Source organism: Petromyzon marinus, chromosome 1 (genome assembly GCF_048934315.1).
Source record: "Petromyzon marinus isolate PM22_M1 ecotype Great Lakes invasive population chromosome 1, UKy_Petmar_22M1.pri1.0, whole genome shotgun sequence".
Taxonomy (NCBI): domain Eukaryota; kingdom Metazoa; phylum Chordata; class Hyperoartia; order Petromyzontiformes; family Petromyzontidae; genus Petromyzon; species Petromyzon marinus.
In genome coordinates this window covers 12,976,995-12,997,042 of record NC_133667.1, presented here as the reverse complement: position 1 = coordinate 12,997,042, position 20,048 = coordinate 12,976,995, and the positions used below count along the sequence as shown (strand labels likewise).

The window sequence follows — 20,048 nt, the reverse complement described above, 5'->3', positions numbered from 1 at the left end:
GCGGATGTGTATGCCTTAACTTAGCTATTTCAATGCTAAATTCTATGCTAATTCCTTTTAACAATGGGTGCCTCTGCGGATGTGTATGCTTTAACTTTTAACATAGCTATTTCTGTGACCAGTCACAAGCTAATCATTCAGCCATTTCAATGCTAAATTTTATGCTAATTCCTTCGTCAAGGCTCTTTGTTCCTCTCACACAGCTTAAAAGCCGTGATCTGAACGTGGCTCTCTCACTCCAGCGCTGTCCTGCCAGACAGTCTCGCCCCCTTCACCTGATGAAGGCAGCTTGTGTTGTGGCCGAAACGTCGTGAGAATATTATTGTGTTATTTTATTTTATCAATTTATTATTTTATTCTCATTCTACGTGACTTTACCGAAAGAACCAAAGAAGATACTTATGACAACTTTGCAGTGCATTTACTTAGCTCAAAATTATTATTCGAAAAAAACATTCATTCATCAAATGTACTTCATACCAAAAAAAATACATACTGCTGCCACAGATGACAAAAGTCAGTCCTATTGAACAATATTTTTTTTAAAACATGTACAGTTTTGCTGTTGCAGCAGCAGAAGATTAAATGCTAGTGACATGAGACCACTGTTAGGAGGTGGGGGGGGCATGCTGACAACACACAAACGGACAACGATCACAAACTATGTACAATGCTTACCACCGCTGGGATTCCCAACGGACTATGTAGTGTCACGTGCCTGAGCCTATGGGGGGAAATGCAGAAGTTGCATTTCCCAGGAAACAACGTCAGGTTTTCTCGCAGACCCAATTATGGGTGGTTTTGAACACCTTCGGCATAAATAACAAGATGATGCTTTTACATATATACGTGATTTTTTTATGGTGGTAAATGCAGAATGATGCTGAAATGTGTTCCTTTGGTTTAAAACAACTTGGCGAATTCACTGGTCGAGAATTTGGAAACCAGCTCGGCAGAACCTGGAAGTTGATCGATGGAAGTGAGAAACGTTGAATCCAAAATCAGCTTAAGATGAGAACGATGCTGTGATCATCATGGTTGACACTTTTGGGAGGAATGGCCCTTTTACATCGCCGAGATAAAGATGGGATGGACATTGCCCAAAACAGACATTTTTTTTAGGGCAGTGTTAATGACGATTCGTGTTGAGCTTTTGTTATTTGTACATCACTGCCAATGCAATAGTAAACATAAAAGATAGAAATTAAGATGCAGAAAATGTAAGTATATATTTTTTTAATTGAAATAAAAATGCCGTCCCTGTTTTCCCTTCAGATATAACAATGTGCAAGTTGTAAATGAATAATCTGAGTCTCCTTGCACCACATAATTAATGCAACCCGTGATTCAGAAATTCAGCTACAAAATCAACATTTAAGGCATGTAAAAAATACCATTTCGGGAGAAATAATGGTGCCAAAGTAATGAAAATCTTTGAATGCAGAAGTCAGAATTCCTCACATTCACACATCCTAAATGGAAAAGACAGGTTACATAGAGAAACTATTCTTAAACTTAGAACAAAAATTGACGAGAGAAGAAATGAAATTATTAAATGCTGCAAAAACAAGGACGAAAAACCGTGCACATACGTGGACTCTCTCACACTTTCCCAAAAGCGTTTGTCTCGAGAAAAATTTAGTTTTTCTCCCAGAAAGCACGGGCAGGGTTAAGGAAACATCACATAAACTGTTCAGGTCAGCGGGCTTGGTTCTTTGGGTAAAGTCACGTGGGTTGAAAATAAAATAGATTAAATCACGACGTTTAGGGCGCAGCACAAGCGGCCCGTCATCAGGTGGGACAACCAACAGGAAGCAACAAACTGCTGAAGTGGGCGAATCGGAGTTGCAGAGAGTTCCGCTTCAGCAATTTGTTTCTTGCTGTGGTTGTCCCAACACGATGACGGACCGCTTGCGTTGCGCCCGAAACGTCGTGATTTAATTCGTTTTATACCTACGTGACTTTACCGAAAGATTACAGCAACTTGGGAAGGCCTTCGTTGCAGCAGTGGACAGATCAGGGCTGAAGACACACACACAAAACACATACAACGCACAAATTAGTAAATATAATGTAGTACACAATAAATGCACGCGCGCAAACGTCACGCGAGTAATTAAATAAATACAGTAAAACCTTGGATTGCGAGTAACTTGGTCTGCGAGTGTTTTGCAAGACGAGCACATTTTTTAAAATAAATATTAATTTGATAAACGAGCGAGGTCTTGCAATACGAGCAGTACGTACACGCTTTGTACTGCCGAGCGTCACGTGATCACAACTGATGTACGAGTGCTTTGATATACGAGTGCTTTGGATTACAAAACACGTTTCCGAAACGAATTATGCTCGCAATCCAAGGTTTTACTGTGTACAGTACATGCATACACATACCTATACAAACGCAAATCAATATATGCAATAATGAATAAATATATACACAGTATAATATGCACACAAGAGCAGGGGGGAACATAAACACGTAGGGTTTCATGGACGTACATAAAGCAGTGTTTTAGTACTCGATGTTCAACCTTGTTTTCATGGTTGGTCACCAACACTCTCCAATTCATCGCAATTGTATGTACGTTTAACTTCTTTTGCATCATACGGAGCCAACCGTGCTAATCGGACGTGCAGAGGATTCCATCCGGTGCCGGGACCCAAAACCGAAACATTAAATTAATTTACTATAGATATAGGGTGGCCCGATCTGTATAACCAAGCGATTTATGGACAGTTACTACATGGCAACATGTGCGATTGCGAGTGACATCAAACAAGCTACAATGGCAACTCGCACAACGAGCCATCGAAAGCACAATATGTATTCAACTACCTCGAACAACAAAGATCCCCTGTGTAGCCTTAACAGACTGTTGGGGCGAGTGCTGTTAGCACCTATAAAGGTCGGCCCTCCCCTAGGCCGAGCCGGCCTAGGGGAGGGCCGGCCTAGGGGAGGCCCAGGACCCGGTTCAGATATAATCGTCACTGGTGCTGGCCGGACGTGGGAATCGAACTCGGGACGCCGAGTTCATAGCGCAGCGCGCTCACCGCTACACCACCGCTCCACTTACACACACACTCCACACTCGCAGCCTACGTTAATTTTTCGTCTCCCCCCTCCTCTTTTCCGAACATAGATGGACTCGTCCATCTAAACAAACTGTCAAATCGCTATCCGTGGTGCTAACGTTTAAAAATAAATAAATACAAACCGCCACTTCTTTCAAATGTTCTTGCCGTTGTTTTTCACACCTGATGATGACTGCTTGTGTTGCAGTCGAAACGTCGTGAGAATTTTATTGTTTTATACATATTTTATTATTTTATTGTTTCCCTTCAACGTGACTTTACCGAAAGAACCAAGAATATGAATCACTGCAGTCACGAAAGCTTTAAATCAAAATTTAAGGTGTAAACCGTTTTTGTGGGGTGCGAAGCGTGTCAGTGACCAACTAGGCTTCGGTGGTGGTGAAGGAGTGGATGGTGTTGGTCGTCGCGTGGTGGAGTCATGGATGACGCCGGTCCGGCAGTGCAGCGCTCAGGATTTAGTGCGGAGGGAGTTGGGGGGGGGTAAGGGCTGGATGGGGCTGTCCCCTCGCACAGCCCCGGGTTGCCTGCCCGTTCATCACCTTTGCGTTGGTGTTCTCCATCTCAACTTACAGCTGTTTTATTGTCATAATCAGGGATAATTTTAGATGCGCGATGTGTTGATGATGCACCCAAGGCCACACTCGTCATTCTTCCACTCGCACTATCTGTCTCAGGAAAACAGTATTATTGCATTCCAACACTCCCTGCCCTTTCCAACTTACCCCCCTTGAGTGCTCGTGTATCTGGGTGCACCATCATATTCTACCCGGATTCTCCCGGAGGTGGTCTCGCGTCAAACTCACCCATGTTTTACCACAGGGTCCGGGAGTCACCATCTCACACCGAACTTTGCCAATTCTCTCTCACATGGGAAACCCATGGCCAGGTCACTCGCTCGGTTTGCCGGGATGAAAACCCAGGTGGAGAGGTTCGGTTTGTGTGTTCTAGTTGACCTAAGCGCTAGTCGGGGTGCGTGCATGGGGTGAATGCATGGTGTGTGTGTATGTGTGGGCTGTATGTGTGGTGTGTGCATATGGTGTGTGTGTGGGGTGTAGGTGTGCGTGGGGTGTGTGTGTAGTTTGTGCATGGGGTGTGTGTGTGGGGTGTGAGCATGGGGTGTGTGTGTGGGGTGTATGTGTGCGTGGTGTGTGTGTGGGGGGTGTGGGGGGTGTGTGTATATGTGTGGGGTGCATGTGTGCGTGGGGTGCAAGCATGGTTTGTGTGTGTGCGTGGGGTGTGCACGGTGTGTGAATAGTGTGTGTATGCGTGGGGTGTGTGTGTGTGTGTGGTGCAAACAAGTAAAACAATATTAATAAACGTTCCAACAAAACCATAAATGCCAAGAAACATTGCTACAAATGAAAAATTTGTATTTACAAAATACTGAACACGAGGCTTGTTTGCAAACTTGCATGAAAGTAAAACGTATTGCACATTTAAATCTTCTGCATTAATACGTTCACGGTGAGACGGCCTTCCTCTAAATCCAATACACGATTAAACTAAACTAATATATTTACAGTTATTATATACGAGTTAAAAACAAACTTGCATGAAAGCAAAACGTATTGCACATTTAAATCTTCTGCATTAATACTTTCACGGTGAGACGGCCTTCCTCTAAATTCAATACACGGTAAAACTAAACTAATATATATTTACAGTTATTATTATATACGAGTTAAATACAAACTTGCATGAAAGTAAAACGTATTGCACATTTAAATCTTCTGCATTAACACGTTCACGGTGAGACGGCCTTCCTCTAAATTCAATACACGATTAAACTAAACTAATATATATTTACAGTTATTATATACGAGTTAAAAACAAACTTGCATGAAAGTAAAACGTATTGCACATTTAAATCTTCTGCATGAATACTTTCACGGTGAGACGGCCTTCCTCTAAATTCAATACACGGTAAAACTAAACTAATATATATTTACAGTTATTATTATATACGAGTTAAAAACATCCTTAGCTATTTCATTAACAGTAAGTCAAGAGAAAGGAGGGGGGGGGGTGTTTGTGTGTGTGGTGTGTTATTGGTGGGTGATGGTTGGGTGGTGTGTGTGTGCATAGGTGGTGGGTGCGTGATGTGTGTAGGTGGGTGGTGTGTGTGGGTGGTGTGTGTGTGGGTGAATGGGGTGTGTGTGGGTGGGTGGGGTATGTCTGTGTGTGGTGTGTGTTGTGGGTGGGTGGTGGGTGGGGTGTGTGTGTGTGTGGGGTATGTCTGTGTGAGGTGTGTGTGGGTGGATGGGGTGTGTGGGTGGGTGGGGTGTGTGTGTGGGGTGTGTGCAGGTGGGGTGGTGGGGGGTTGCAGGATGTCTTGGGGTCTGGGGTCTCTGCCTCTTCCATTCCAGGTGTCGACATCCCCCGGTGACGTCACCTGTTCCGGGCACAAACCCAGGGGAAGCATTGGGGTCATCAAGGGACAGAGCACTCAAGACACACAGCAGCAGGTCTCCAGTCGTGTCTCAAGATGCTGCATGACATCGTGCGACAAGGGAGTGGAACACCAACGAGAGAAGCAGCCAGCTGGATGCAGTGCAATACAAATTTGGATTTATCTTCTCCATGTAAAATTGGTGGGAAAGATATTTTGCGGTGACGTAATGTTCACATACATTTCCTCGGGATGATCATGTATTATTAAGCTATGTTAATGAAAGATTCTGATTATTATGAAATAAATAGCTTACACCAAAACAGAACTCTTAGACAAAATAATCCTTTTCTTTTCCAATACAGATCTTTGGTCTTTTCTTAAATTGAACATTTATCTTGTTGATTGTACTTTAGCTGAAAGATTTGCATGCATTACGCGAGAGCTGAGCTTCTGTTAAAGATCTCAAAATAAGAGCTGAGTTATTGTTAACACTTATTTTTGAATGTAATCTCTTACGTAACATTATTTAATGCTTGTTTTTCAACATTCCGGTTTCCTGAAATCCAAATAAATTGGAATTTTTGCCCACGTGACAACATCGTTTGATTGGCTGTCAGTAGAGGGAAAAGCTGAAAATTGTCAGATACCTCGACGATCTGACCCAAAGTAACGAATAATGAATCTAAGATTGATCGTGAAAGCCGAGATATAATACTTTTTTACCTTTTAACGTGCACAGTGCTCACTCACTCTCACAACGCGAGAAACCACAGAACCACAATTGTCCAAGCTCTGAGGTCCTCTATACGTCAAGGTGTTATCGGCCAAATAATGAGTGGCTTTAAAATGTCGAAGGAAACTGGGGATCCGGAAAAAAAAAACCCCACGCATGCGAGGCGAAAACCACTCAATCCCATCCAGACGGAACAGGTGGAGTCCACATTTTTGTTGTGCTGCCTTCTCCTGGCAAGCCAGGATACGGGTGCCCACGGAAAGGGAGCGACCCACCAAACCCTTACCTCCACTGTACTGGAGTGGTGGGGTGCGCCAACGATGGGGCCTTTATTCTTCCGCATTGCAGCAGCAATGCTTCCGGACAAATCTAAGAAATGTCCGGAGTCGCTGCCGCACACGGGCAAATCTCCGCCCAGGCCCCCTCGATGCCTTCGCTCCGGTGTTGGCGACAGCTTCACTGGTCGCTTGATGGCTGCGTTGGTATTCCAGGGCAGTGTAGAAACTGGCGTTCGAGCTGAAAGAGAGTTGCAAGGGTCACTGTTATGCCTCTGTCTGCCTTTCTTTATTTGTGCTGAAACTTTCCTACTGCAATACAATTCCATTATCTATCCTACTGCTACTCCCTGGCCCTGCCCCCAGCCACAACCAGGTCTACCCCTATCAGAATATGTTCAGAATCAGAATATTTATTTAGACTATAGGAATATTATGACCTATAAAGCTCTTTTTTTTTACAGATGTCAAGTAGATCACTGCCCCTACACCTATCACTACCCCAAACCCTTCTGAAGATAAGAAAAGCCAAAGCATTTTCACACTCAAACGAGCAAGCAGAGTGGTGGGAATTCCACATTCCCATGGCAGGGGCCAATCTATAAATGAAAACCAATGTTAGAATGATGTCCAGTACTGCTGGACATCATACTGGACATCCGTGAAAAAGAGCTTCATAGCTCATCAAATTCCTCCAGTATAAATAAATATTCTGATTCTTTTCTAGAGTTATAGGCAGAGGAGAAGAGGAAGATCTGGAGCCTAGAGTTGAACAAGAGCATGAAGTCGACAATGAAGATGGCTGGGGAAGGACAGTTCCAGACTGCAGAGGAGAAAGAGCAACGTCTCAAAGAGAGCTGCATGCAGAGAGAAAGCATTGAGCAGGGAGAAACATCAAAGTCACTTCATAAGAACCTAACCAACACAAATATTCTTCAAGATGCAACGTGCACGTGGAGACTCACGATTGGCTCTTGGCTGACACAAAATCTTCATCGAGATCTGACCCAGAATCATTCGTCCATCTCTGCTCGCATTGGCTCACACGATCCACCTCCACGATCTCGTCCATTTTAATCGATGCGTCCACAGCATCCTGTTCATTGTGACTAGCATGGCTTTCGCCCTTGGTGTCGTCCTGAAGCCACCTGTGGTTCAAAGCTTCCTCAGGCGTGAGCCGGCGAGCGGGATCCCACCTGCCAAGATATGAACGGTGAATCGTCAGGGTTCATTTACTGTCTAAATTTCTTCGAATAATGGGGTGGAGGTGTGGCACATGCAATTATTTACCTTCATTATGCAAACGAATACAAGAAGGCACAAGGCATGAAATATTGCCCTGTTATGACACAAAGCCACTCCCTGTCAGTAAACATCACTCCTAGTAATGTGCACTCTGTTTACGAGAGTGCTGATGGTGAACACGAAAATAATGATGAATTAAGATCATATGTAGACAGTACAGGTATATCTTACTCAAGGCATCCTTGAACAAAATCGATTAACTCTCTGTTCGTAGTCCGAAGCTTTTCCTTAAGAGAGGTGGTGCTTGGAACGACCTTCCTGCCGTTCACCCTGTGGCACCCTGTCTTGTCTGTGTTGGAGAGAAAATGAGTGAAACGGGTTTCCGAGGATTACGAACAAAGTACATTACGGCAATGCTTGCCTGGATAATTGTGACAACAGAAGTAGCAACCTCCTCTCCACTCACCGGTGTAAATGTCCATGTCGGTCGCAGCATCAATCATGGACCTTGGTGGGAGACCAAAAATCTGTGCACAGGTCACAGTGAAATTAATATACATGGGTTAGGTCATTGGACTGTGTGTATCGTAAACATGCATACAGTAGACTTCCTCAAATGTAAATGTCTCTAAAACTGAAACGTTTATTCACAAGGACTGCACATGCTTTTACAACATTACCATATATTTTAATTATTGGGTACTTAATGAACAAATATTGCCCATTAAAGTTACTTCATGAACCTCAGGGATGAACAATGAACCCGAAGAATGGAAAGGGTAATAGTCTGTCGCTCTGAGTGATGATTATCAACAAGGCCAAATCACATCATACGTGTCCAACTAGTGTCTGGTCACATTAAAGATATGTCTATTCTCTATGTACATACTGGCAGCAGAGCAACATTTGTTCCCATGGAATGAGGCCAAAAGTATAATTGCTCCACAGATTGCAATCCACGGCAGTCTCCTATATGGTTGTTAGCGACTAATGGACCATCACTCGGCGTTAGCATTGTGAGCCGGCTCAGCTAAAACTAAGCCATGGGCTCTGCTGTTGGTTGCAATTCAAATTCATAAATAATGAGATTATATTTTGGCATATTTCAGGTACCGTGATCATTTGGGCAATATAATCTCCTGTGGTCTGTAAGAGAGGGTAGCCAGAAGAGAGCTCAGCAATTACGCAGCCCAGGGACCACATGTCCACTGCGCAGGTGAGTTGGAGGCCCAGGAACATCTCTGGAGCCATGTATTTCCACGTTCCGAAACATCCGAAAACTGCGCACCACACACACATGGACAGCACCGATTGAGCGAGAAGGTCATGCACGTTATTTGTCCACTTAGATTTTTGAGTGCACACAGATTAAAATATTTACATTTTGTAGGATGGTAAAATTGGTCATTCTATCCAGCAGATGAATGTGGACCTTTCTAAAACTGGCTCAGAAATGGAAAAGTGTGAGCGGCACTCCAAGAGACGCTTTGACATTTGGTAAAAACGTTGTTTGCAAACACCTATTAAGGCCTGTATGACCTGATAGGGTCTCTATGGCTGAGAATAATAACTGAGTCACTAAGATTGTAGTGCATTGTAAAGCTGCTCACCATGCCACGTTTCCAAACGCACACACATACGAATAACAGGCGCCATTCGCCACTAAGCAGCAGTGACGTCACCACGGGACCTGTGCCAGGCCAGGTGCACTTTGAGGCCACGTGAAATGTCGAAGTCTCACTGACATATCACGAAAGATATCTAGGTGCCATGGGTTGACGAACTGAGATGACTGGCATATGCACCAACTATGCCCCCTCTGTGCCAACACACATATAAGACAAAGATCCCCCGTATAGCCTTAACAGACTGTTGGGGCAAGTGCTGTTAGCGAGCACCTATGAAGGCCGGCACGGCACACGAGGTGGTGGGGGGCCAGCAGCACGCCAGGCTGTTTTTGTCTCCCTAGTGGCGATGTTTACACACCGCACGAGGCGCTCATTTGGGGCTGAGTCGACCTCGGGGAGTCCCAGGACCGGTTCAGATAATCGTCACTGGTGTCGGCCGTGAGCGGGAATCGAACTCGGGGCGGCCGGGTGCGTAGCGCTAACCGCTGCACCGCGCTAACCGCTGCACTAGCGCTCCCCACTCGTATATTCACAAAGATTCACAAAGACGCACAGACACACACACCCTCACACGAAAAAACACAAGCAAAACTACTCACTTGGTTTCGTCATTTTGATGCTCGCGCCAAAATCAATGATCCTGATGTTGCCGGTTGCGTGGTCTTTGACCATGATGTTTTCCTAGGAAAAATAACAGGGGATAAAAGTGGTTAAGGTTCAAAAGTGCTCATGGCATGGATGGCCGGCGTGAACTCACCTCTGATTAATCAACACGTATAATTGTGCACTCTGCTAATTGCTACGGAGAGACGGGTACATTTTCGTCATTATATGAGAAGGCAATGATGACTAGGGATAAGACCCCGAGCCCCACGTGCACTGTAGAGTTTACATTAGCTCCAATAATATGTAACTTTTTTTTTATTTAAAGCTTTCGTGACTGCAGTAATTCATATTCTTAGTTTTTTCGGTAAAGTCACGTTGAAGAGAAACATCAAAATAATAAAATATATATAAAATATAATTTTATACGTTGAAGAGAAACAACAAAATAATAAAATATATAATATATTTTCATATATTTTATTATTTTGTTGTTTCTCTTCAACGTGACTTTACCGAAAAAACTAAGAATATAATATGTAACTGTTACAATCATATTACTTTAATGTTAATCGAATGACAGGAACTCGGTAATGTTAATTGACGTTTGACTGACTTATTGGTGGTAATGAAGATATTCACAATTAAGATTATGATATCAAAGTTGATTTCTATATTCAAAATACTTGGGTCTAGAAAATTAATAACACTGGTGCTCAATCCCTATTAACAGAGATATTTAGCTGCGGTGTTGTGAGGTGGAGGGTGTGCCTCGTCACTATTGCAGGTGTGAAGATGTTCAATTATTTTTTCCAGTTGTTTTTGTTAATTTTCAGTTTTTGCGCGGGACATCTAATAATAAGATGGCGACGGCCTCGTGGTTAGTCATTTTATTAACTTGTTTATTTTGATCAATCCAACTCGAATCAATAGATATAACGAATTTAAAGCTTTCGTGACTGCAAGCATTTATCTTTTTTGGGTTCTTTCGGTAAAGTCACGTAGAATGAGAATAAAATAATAAATTGATAAAATAAAATAACACAATAAAATTATCACGACGTTTCAGCCACAACACAAGCGGCCTTCATCAGGTGAAGGGACGAGACTGTCTGGAGGACAGCGCTGGAGCGAACACAGCCAAGCTCAGACCGCGACCTTTAAGCTGTGTGAGAAGAAACAGAGTGCCTTCTATGACCAGTCACAAGCTAATCCCTCAGTTATTTCAATGCTAAATTCTCCTGTTTGATTTGTACTAGGTACCTCTGTGGATGTGTAGGCTTTGACTTTAACATAGCCATTTCTGTGACCAGTCACAAGCTAATCACTCAGCTATTGCAATGCTAAATTCTATGCTAATTCCTTTGTCAAGGCGCTCTGTTTCTTCTCACACAGCTTAAAGGTCGCGGTCTGAGCTTGGCTGTGTTCGCTCCAGCGCTGTCCTCCAGACAGTCTCGTCCCTTCACCTGATGAAGGCCGCTTGTGTTGTGGCCGAAACGTCGTGAGAATTTTATTGTGTTATTTTATTTTATCAATTTATTATTTCATTCTCATTCTACGTGACTTTACCGAAAGAACCAATGAAGATATAACGGAGTTGAAAGATGATTAGAGCGTTTTGGTGATGAAAATAGAAGTAGCTTTTTTGTGAAAGTTGATAACATTTTGGTGTTATTGTACTCGTTGGTTCTATTCGGTAAAGTCACGTAAAAGTATAAAACAACAAAAAATAAAAAAATCACGACGTTTTGGCCACAACACAAGTGGCCTTCATCAGGTGAAGGGACCAGACTGTCTCGAGGACAGCGCTGGTCCCTGTCTCGAGGACAGCGCTGGTCCCTTCACCTGATGAAGGCCACTTGTGTTGTGGCCGAAACGTCGTGAATTTTTTATTGTTTTAATTATTTTTTGTTGTTTTATACTTTTACGTGACTTTACCGAATAGAACCAAAGAGTATGGATCCTTGCAGTCACGAAAGCTTCAAATCTAGAATTGGTGTTATTGTGTTACATTGTGCGGTTCATTGCGAATGCACAAAATGGCCACGTTGTAGCAGCCATTTAATATTCACTTAATTTGGTGAACAGAATCGGCGTTACTGCAGAGGTTATATTCCTGATTAATAGTTGTTTTTATATGTTTATTGTCAGTAAAATTTGATTTGCCTAATTTGCATGTCAATATAATTCCATATTAAATATGTATTTATTATTAATAACTATATAAGTACACATTGTTTCGTTTATGCAGTGTTATGTGGGACTGTGGGAAGTTTAGGAGGCATTAAAGATGTTTTGGGGCAGATGTTTCTTGTTAAATATTAAAGATGTTTTGGGGCAGATGCTTCTTGTTAAATGTTAAAGAACATAATGTTAAATGTTATTCGACATGATAAGTGGCTGCTACCATAATTGAGATTTGGGAAGACTCCATGCTGAGAGATTGAGCTGTGGTCTTGTGACGTCGAGTCGCTCACTTCTCAGGAGGACGGAACACAGCGCGGATTATCTGTTCGTGTTCTACAAACTGTACTACTTGAATCACTCTCTATTTAGCCGACCTGTCCCCCTCGTTAGGATAAGTTACAGGTGCTTATCTCCTTTTCCTCGTGTCAGAAACTTGTCTAACATTGCCAATTGTAATTATCGCTTTTGAGTGTTGTGATTGTGACCAATGTAAATTAGAATCTCTTCAAATGAACTGCAGAGTGTATTCTCGAGCAAGAAGAGATTAGACAATGTCCTAGATTGAAACAAGTGTCGATTACTTTTTATACATTTAGCAAAACAATAGCATTATTGTTGTGCAATGCGGTATGAGGTGCAGGCTGTTTGGTTTTCAATTTTTTGAGTTACGAGAGAGGTCTTATTTTAGATTTGAAGCTTTCGTGACTGCAAGGATCCATACTCTTTGGTTCTATTCGGTAAAGTCACGTGACTTTACCGACTAGAACCAAAGAGTATAGGTCTTATTTTTCCACAGTTGCCTCAAGGCAACACATATCCATGAATAACGGCAGTATGCTTTTGTATTTACTTACCATCTTCAGGTCGCCATAAATGATGGCCTCCTTCTTAAGTTTTGCAAGGGCCCTCAACATGGATCTTGCATAGAGCCTGATTCTTGACGGTGCAAAGATCGTGAAGTTGTCCTGGAATTGATCAAAGAGGTCGATGCTGCAAGACAAGATATCGTCAATGGTTAGTCCACCTTCGACTATCTTGGTCAATGCTTAGGATCGCTTCATGAACTGGAGGAATTATGCTTTACAATAGATTAGGAGTTTTATCATGTAAAACCAAATTCAAATTTCTCCCAGGGGAATGATGATGAAACATGACCTGCATATTGGGTTTGAGAAATATAATAACATCAACTTATAACATGCACAGTAATCACTTCACTGTAATATGAAGAGAACAATTCTCAGACGTACGAGGAACCACAAACAGCAAGTCAACCAAAGTCATGAGCAGGCGCCAACAGATGCCTAAGCTCTGCGGTCTTGTACATATTAAGGTATTTTATAAAAAAAATTTTTGAGCGTTTACATGTTGGAAGAAACCGGAGCACCCAGACAAAAATCCACACTTCCGAGGGGGCAATACTGTATCCCGTACAGGTGTAACAGGTAGTCTACACTTTTGTTGTACTGCTCTCTACCGACAAGCCAGGGTATGGGCACCTCGACGCCCACGGTAGGGAGTTTCGCAAAATGTGTGTGACCCACCAAACCCTCGCCTCAGCAGTGCTGGATTACAGGCGGGCACCACCATCGCCTAGCTCATAGGGCTCGTTATGAGAATTTGCTGTTGCATCTGGTTTCATGATAAAGGTAATGGATGAGACAGGACGTTGCGGTAGGTAACAATGTTGTTTACAGATAACGAGAAACATCGTTTACTGTATTTGTAATTATTATGAAGTGCTATGTTTTAATGTGCTGTACAATGTAAAATGGTGGTAACCACTCAGCTCATATGTATTAAGTAAGGTGGGAGAGCATCGTTGCATCATAAACAGTTACGTGCCACGTTAAGGAGACACCCGTGTCCCTTTCATATTTTAAAAACTATCAATAAAGCCTTAACATGAAAGGGCTGGTACAATCCGATGGGTGGTGACATGGCCTAATGGCAGCATGATCCCCGCCTTTCGTCGAGGTTCATGGTTCGAATCCAGCAGGCTCCCTGATTAATGCAGCTGTAATAATACCACACACCGCGTCTGTCTCACAGCCGATGTTAAAAATTCGAAAATTACCCGAAAAATTAATTTATTGCCGTTGTACAACTTAGGAATCATCGCCCCCCTACTGGCAATCTAATGCCCCAGGTCACTGTTGAAAATGAGACTCATCCTGGTCTCTTGAGTTCTCACCTGGTCAAACAACATTTTTTTAAATCTGAATTTCATCAAATGTTACCTGCACGTTTTAAAAAAATGCTTGAGATAAACACGATGTTGGCGCACAGATGTGATTTTTTTACTTACGTCATGAGCTCCATAACGAAGCCGGGATGCTTTCTGAACATAAGATGTCCGATAAATCTAATAATGTAGTTATTTTCATTGTCCTTGGACTGCAACGCATTCATGATATGCGCCTCCCTTCTGCATTTCTGAAGGTCGTTTCTGTGGAGGGAATGCATCGGTGAGTCTCACCCCACTCTTAAGTCTTGCATATTTTTATGCATTATCACGCACATGGGATGGCGCGGTCAACAGAGCTCCAGAGTCATGGCTGTGAGCGCTTCATCCCGGTCAACGTCAACGTCGTCCCTGCCCGGTCGACGTGATCAGCGGCCAACTGGGGAGGCTGCACCAATCGGTTGGGAAGTTGTCGATGGTCGTTACCCGGAAGGGGTTACCACATCCCATCTCAGTGCGGTGAAAATGTTGCACCACTGGATTGTGATCACTGTGGTTTTTGAGCTATGTTAAGCGAGTAAGGTATAAAGTGTCCTGCTCCTCCAACCGAAACTGTGGACGATGTTGTGAAGCACTGTGGTCTGTGCTCCTTTAATGCGGAATTGCAAAAGTTGAAAAAAAAAATCTTTCCTGAAGACCCCTCGTGGCTAGCAGACCTCCTTGGCATTGGTATTTAGTGCCTGAACATGTTGCAATATAGAAGAATATAATATAATGGGCAAAAGGGCAGCACTCATCCCCGTTGTTGGTCAGTGGTGTGAACTCCACGTTCACGTGGCAGTAACCTTAAAAAATTACATATTGCCTCTTCATGACAAATCAAACATCATTTTGATGGTGTTTGAAGACATTTATGAAATTATAAACTCATACAGAAACAGCTTCTGATGGAGATGGATACATGACCTGGCAGTCGCACGTTCGCCAACCGTTGAAGAGGTTCAAGGTTCGAATCAAGCAGCCGCCCTGATTAATACTGCGGGTGTATAACCATAATAATGCATGCTGTCTGCTTCGATGGATGCTAAAGAACACCTGACGTTATTTGCAAGAGTATGCCACTGTGTGCTTTGAACTGGGTACAATGTTTGCCAATATGGAAACCTACACCACAAATTCCTCAATTTGTATTGTGCAATCATTGTCCCCCTACTGGCAGACTAATGCTCCAGGTCACTCTTGCAAATGAGACTTATCCTGGTCTCTTCAGTTCTCATGAGGTTAAACAAAATACACTTTTAAATTGATTTTTTTAAGTTATGGTTATCTTCACAAATTCAGATGTATTTTTTAATGTGGTTCATGTCTTTGTTCAAACTTACCTAGCAGTGTACTCTAGCAACTTGATGGCCACTTCTCTTTTCGTCTTGTGGTCCAGGCATCGGAGCACCTGCCCAAAGGACCCCTTCCCAAGTACATTCAGTACTTGGAAGCGGTACACCAGGTGTTCACCCGTGATCTAGAACAAGATTACACAAGTGTTCAGTACTCAAGCAGGGCCGTCTCTGAGTGCTCAAACAATACTCAGTCTAAACACACGGCTCATTCAAGTTCTCATTTCTTAGTCACTGGTCTGACATTCCCACACTCATGAACATCTTCTTTGGTTCTTTCGGTAAAGTCACGTAGAATGAGAATAAAATAATAAAATAAAATAACACAATAAAATTCTCACGACGTTTCGGCCACAACACAAGTGGCCTTCTTCAGCTTAAAAGACGCTACGAATCTTAACAACGTTCATTGAAGCTCTGTCGTCCCGACAGGTTTGTTCCTTTCACCTGAAGAAGGCCACTTGTGCTGTGGCCGAAACGTCGTGAGAATTTTATTGTGGTATTTTATTTTATTATTTTATTCTCATTCTACTTGACTTTACCGAAAGAACCAAAGAAGATGAATCCTTGCAGTCACGAAAGCTTTAAATCGAAACTCATGAACATGTCTGAGCTTTCCCTGATGTCTCTGCCAAATACATCTTTGCCTCACACTGGAAACCACTAAATCATTCTATGAAAAGTGTGGGTTATAGAATGTCCTTCATCTGTATTTATGATGACAAAGATAGTCACCACATCGCGCGCTTTGAGTGCACTTCTGCGGCCGTCTGGAATGCTCTTCCTTCCGATATTAGGAAGCCACTGGAGCGATGCACTGTTAAATCTAGATTTAAAACTCAAGATCACAGGTGTCACTTTTACATAGCCATGTTCATTCAATTCCCACATTCCACCCACACAGTGAGTGGCCTCACTCTGTATGCCCTGCATACTATACTCATAGGCCCATTCTAGGCTATGCCAACCCCACCCACTACTCAGGTAGCCCCACCTTTAGATCGTATCAATAGTTGAGCAATAGGCCAGAATATTTTAATCGAGATAAAATCCACATTTTTGTGTAGTTGCTTTGTGGCACCAGGAGAGCCTTTCTGAAAATGTCCAAAACTAGGACGTTGAGTAGCTTAACGTTTCAGTGTTCTTCACACAGAAAATCATTAGCAACTTATTAGGTATACACGTGCGTGTAAGGGATGTTGTGGTTTATAGTGGAATGCATGATTTAGTTGCAATGAACATGGCCCATATTGGAGAGGCTTACCGGAATGTAGTGGCCGTCGATGTCATCGTAGCCATCATTGGAAGGGCCATTTCGTTCCGAACGAATCTTGAAATAAAAAACTTCATTGAAACACAATATTTCTTGACGTTCCTGCTCTGTCATTCTGTCTTTGAATTTGTCCAAGAGTTCTGCACACGCACACATGCCCAAAGACACACATGGTCATTCATGCACATATTCACGTGTGCAACACACGTAATTAAGATCACAAATGAATCAAGCACATCATGTTACACTTAACAAAGAGACTCGATTTGGGCCTCTTGTATGTGTGCTCTTATCGGATTTGTAAAGCCATTTAGGGATCGGTCTTCTAGATAGATATGATGTGTGTTTGTTATAGAGGAGTGTGGCAGTAATTCATGTGGTGAATGATGCTGAATAAAGTGGAGTAAAAACCTTGTGGTGTGCAGCTCATCCCTGCCACTGGGAAGACGACTTCATCCGATGGAGTTGCCTGTTTTTGTCACGGAGATGCGCACAGAGCGGCACGCGTGAACATGCGGGCAAGCACACAGACATGGACATATATACAGAGACAAAGTGGTACACACACAAACACCCACTGAGAGAGTGCTTGTGGAAGGGCCTAAATCGCACAAAGCTCTCAGAGGATTACCCTAGAGAGTATTTTTTGGCCTGCACCTCCGTGATGGCCTCATATATTGGAAAAGGTCAACGCTTTACCTCACTATGCATGATCGACGAGCTGCGGTGAACCCATTTACTGTATACTGTTGGGTGGTATTTAAGAAACTTGCCCCATTGAACTGCCATGCTCGGAGATTAAAGCAGCGACCTCTGGTGTGGAAACCACTACACCAAGCAGCATCCAAGACATACATATTCACGAATAATAGTATATTGCACCTCGATGATGTCAAATAATCTGACACTTTGGGAATATTAAACGGTGCCCATATTCCCAGGTTTGTGGCCAATTCCATTAAACATCTTTAACTGCATTATACATTGATTTCTAATTTACACAAATATGGCAAAAGGGTGAATTGTTAAAGGTATTTTATGAAACTGGTTACAGGTCACGAACCTGAACGCATTCATAAAGTCCAAGTAGAGCACCTGCCAATACGTGTGCTGTGTAATAAGCTCGTGTGTCTCCTGGTTGGTTCACGAGTACTAGAGTCCCTTACTGCGAACTGAGCTGACAAGAAATTGCCTTGACTGTGTCGTGAGTTTGCCGTGTGTAAGCGTGTCTGTACCGTTAGGTAAAACGGCTCGTTGTGGTACTAGTTATAATAGGCGTTTACTAACAGCACTTGCCCCAAAAGTCTATAGAGCTTACACGATGTGGGGTGGGGGTGGAACTTTGATTCTTTGCTGTCAGTTGAACTAGTAATAAACCCATTTGGTGGTGAAGTGACCTGAAAGCCTGCACTGTGTGTTGAGCTTATTGGTCAATGGTAATCGTTCTATTCTAGAATGGCAGTGAAACACGTAGTCCACGACTACTCTACAATAAAAAAAGAAGTGAGCTCGTCTCTGTATTGTGCAGTCTGCTTATAAGAGTTTGCTGTCAAGAGTGTTACTGACCTGCTGCACAATTGCAGACTGAACATCGAGTTGATCCATCTCCAAAAGATCGTTCTGGAACACAGCACAAAGATAGCATTAAAACCTAAATAACCTCCTTTAGCACCCTTCATTCGACCAAGCTTAGAGCAGCAAGGGAGATCTCTCCAGCAGGTGTGGCACTCTCCCAGAACTGTCTTCAATAGGGAGTTCAAATCCCCGTTTAAAGATTGAGAACCTTTCATCCTTGAAGAGTTCGTGAAAAAATTAAGTGCCACTTTGTGTTAATCAATTAGTTGTCCGTATATTTAAATATGGGCCTCGCCATAGGAATGTGGAATTTACACCACCTGGAAATCACTACCCATGACATGAAGCTTAATAGCTTATTGAGCCCTTTCGCAACCATCACCAACAACATCTACCTAAACGACAATCGCCATTAGCATCACTAGCACCACCACGGAAATTGTCTCTGACATCACCACAATCACCACCAGAAAGCAACTAAACCATCACCCCTATCACTACAATTACAATCTTCACGTAACTATCACTTGCAACACTCAACACGAGCAAAGAGCAGATCTCCCCACTGCCACCAGCAACCAACTGCAATCAACACGACCACGACAAAGATCAATGTACCGTCCTCAACACCATTACCATCACTTACCGTGGCTAAATCTCTCGTCGGCAAACTCGTACTCGCACTATTGAACATTCAAAACAGAGTCCTCGTGGCAAGAGCCGTAGCTCGTGCCGCGTGCCGCCTCGAAGTTTAGCGCTATGTTAATCGCATCCGGATAGTGACGTCAGTAGCGACGTCACGGCATCCGGTGCGCGGAGTGTCACGTGGGCGTTCGTGGGGGGTCGCGTGTTGTGTGTAATACACGTGTTGTGTATTACACACAACACGTGTATTACACACAACACGTGTTGTGTGTAATACACGTGTTGTGTATTACACGTGTATTACACAACACGTGTTGTGTACAGTATGTTGGACTTCTTTCGCACCGCACGTAGACAGCTGTGCTAATCGGAGGTGCCGATTCGAGCTGCAGTACAGTATAGTACAGCTGTTACCATCAGCCACGATGTAGTTCTCATTACAGTACAGTAGTATAAAGAGCAGGAATAGTTATTTCATTAACTTCACCCCACTTTGCCCCCCCCCGTACCCAATGGATGTTTGGCATCGCGTGACGCCCGTGAGCGATGCCCACAAAGTTGTAACGCCTCTTAAATTTTTATTTAAAGCTTTCGTGACTGCAGGGATTCATATTATTGGTTCTTTCGGTAAAGTCACGTTGAAGGGAAACAATAAAATAATAAAAATATAAAACAATTAAATTATCACGGCGTTTCGACTGCAACACAAGCAATTATCATCAGATGTGATAACCACAATAAAATTTTAATAACCGCCACTTTTTTCAAATTTTCTTGTTGTGGTTTCACACCTGATGATGATTGCTGCTTGTGTTGC

General features: G+C 43.0%; 2 protein-coding genes across 2 annotated transcripts; both read right to left on the bottom strand.

The window, feature by feature from the left end:
- Nucleotides 1-4,449: 4,449 nt before the first annotated feature.
- On the bottom strand, nt 4,450-15,298 carry LOC142929183 (dual specificity tyrosine-phosphorylation-regulated kinase 2-like). The gene is made up of 9 exons (XM_076069894.1): nt 14,468-15,298; nt 13,014-13,149; nt 9,969-10,050; nt 8,855-9,021; nt 8,208-8,268; nt 7,973-8,090; nt 7,462-7,692; nt 6,508-6,737; nt 4,450-5,488 (listed from the first exon to the last, which is right to left on the bottom strand). The coding sequence occupies exons 1-8, from the start codon at nt 14,623-14,625 to the stop codon at nt 6,551-6,553; spliced, it is 1,140 nt and encodes a 379-aa protein (XP_075926009.1). The 5' UTR covers nt 14,626-15,298; the 3' UTR covers nt 4,450-5,488; nt 6,508-6,550.
- On the bottom strand, nt 15,290-19,447 carry LOC142929721 (dual specificity tyrosine-phosphorylation-regulated kinase 3-like). Its single transcript, XM_076071491.1, has 4 exons — nt 18,578-19,447; nt 17,423-17,480; nt 17,003-17,151; nt 15,290-15,863 (listed from the first exon to the last, which is right to left on the bottom strand). Exons 1-4 carry the CDS (start codon nt 18,614-18,616, stop codon nt 15,723-15,725), a joined length of 387 nt encoding a protein of 128 aa, XP_075927606.1. The 5' UTR covers nt 18,617-19,447; the 3' UTR covers nt 15,290-15,722.
- Nucleotides 19,448-20,048: the final 601 nt, after the last annotated feature.

Coding starts and splice junctions, on each gene's coding strand:
- LOC142929721 (XM_076071491.1), bottom strand. CDS start 18,616: ATGGATCAACTCGATGTTCAGTCTGCAATTGTGCAGCAG. Junction 17,481..18,577: donor AGTCTGCAATTGTGCAGCAG/GTCAGTAACACT, acceptor TGACAAAAACAG/GCAACTCCATCGGATGAAGT. Junction 15,864..17,002: donor TCGACGGCCACTACATTCCG/GTAAGCCTCTCC, acceptor ATCTTGTTCTAG/ATCACGGGTGAACACCTGGT.
- LOC142929183 (XM_076069894.1), bottom strand. CDS start 14,625: ATGCATTCCCTCCACAGAAACGACCTTCAGAAATGCAGAAGGGAGGCG. Junction 13,150..14,467: donor TTCGTTATGGAGCTCATGAC/GTAAGTAAAAAA, acceptor CTTGTCTTGCAG/CATCGACCTCTTTGATCAAT. Junction 7,693..7,972: donor TTTGTTCAAGGATGCCTTGA/GTAAGATATACC, acceptor ATATCTTGGCAG/GTGGGATCCCGCTCGCCGGC.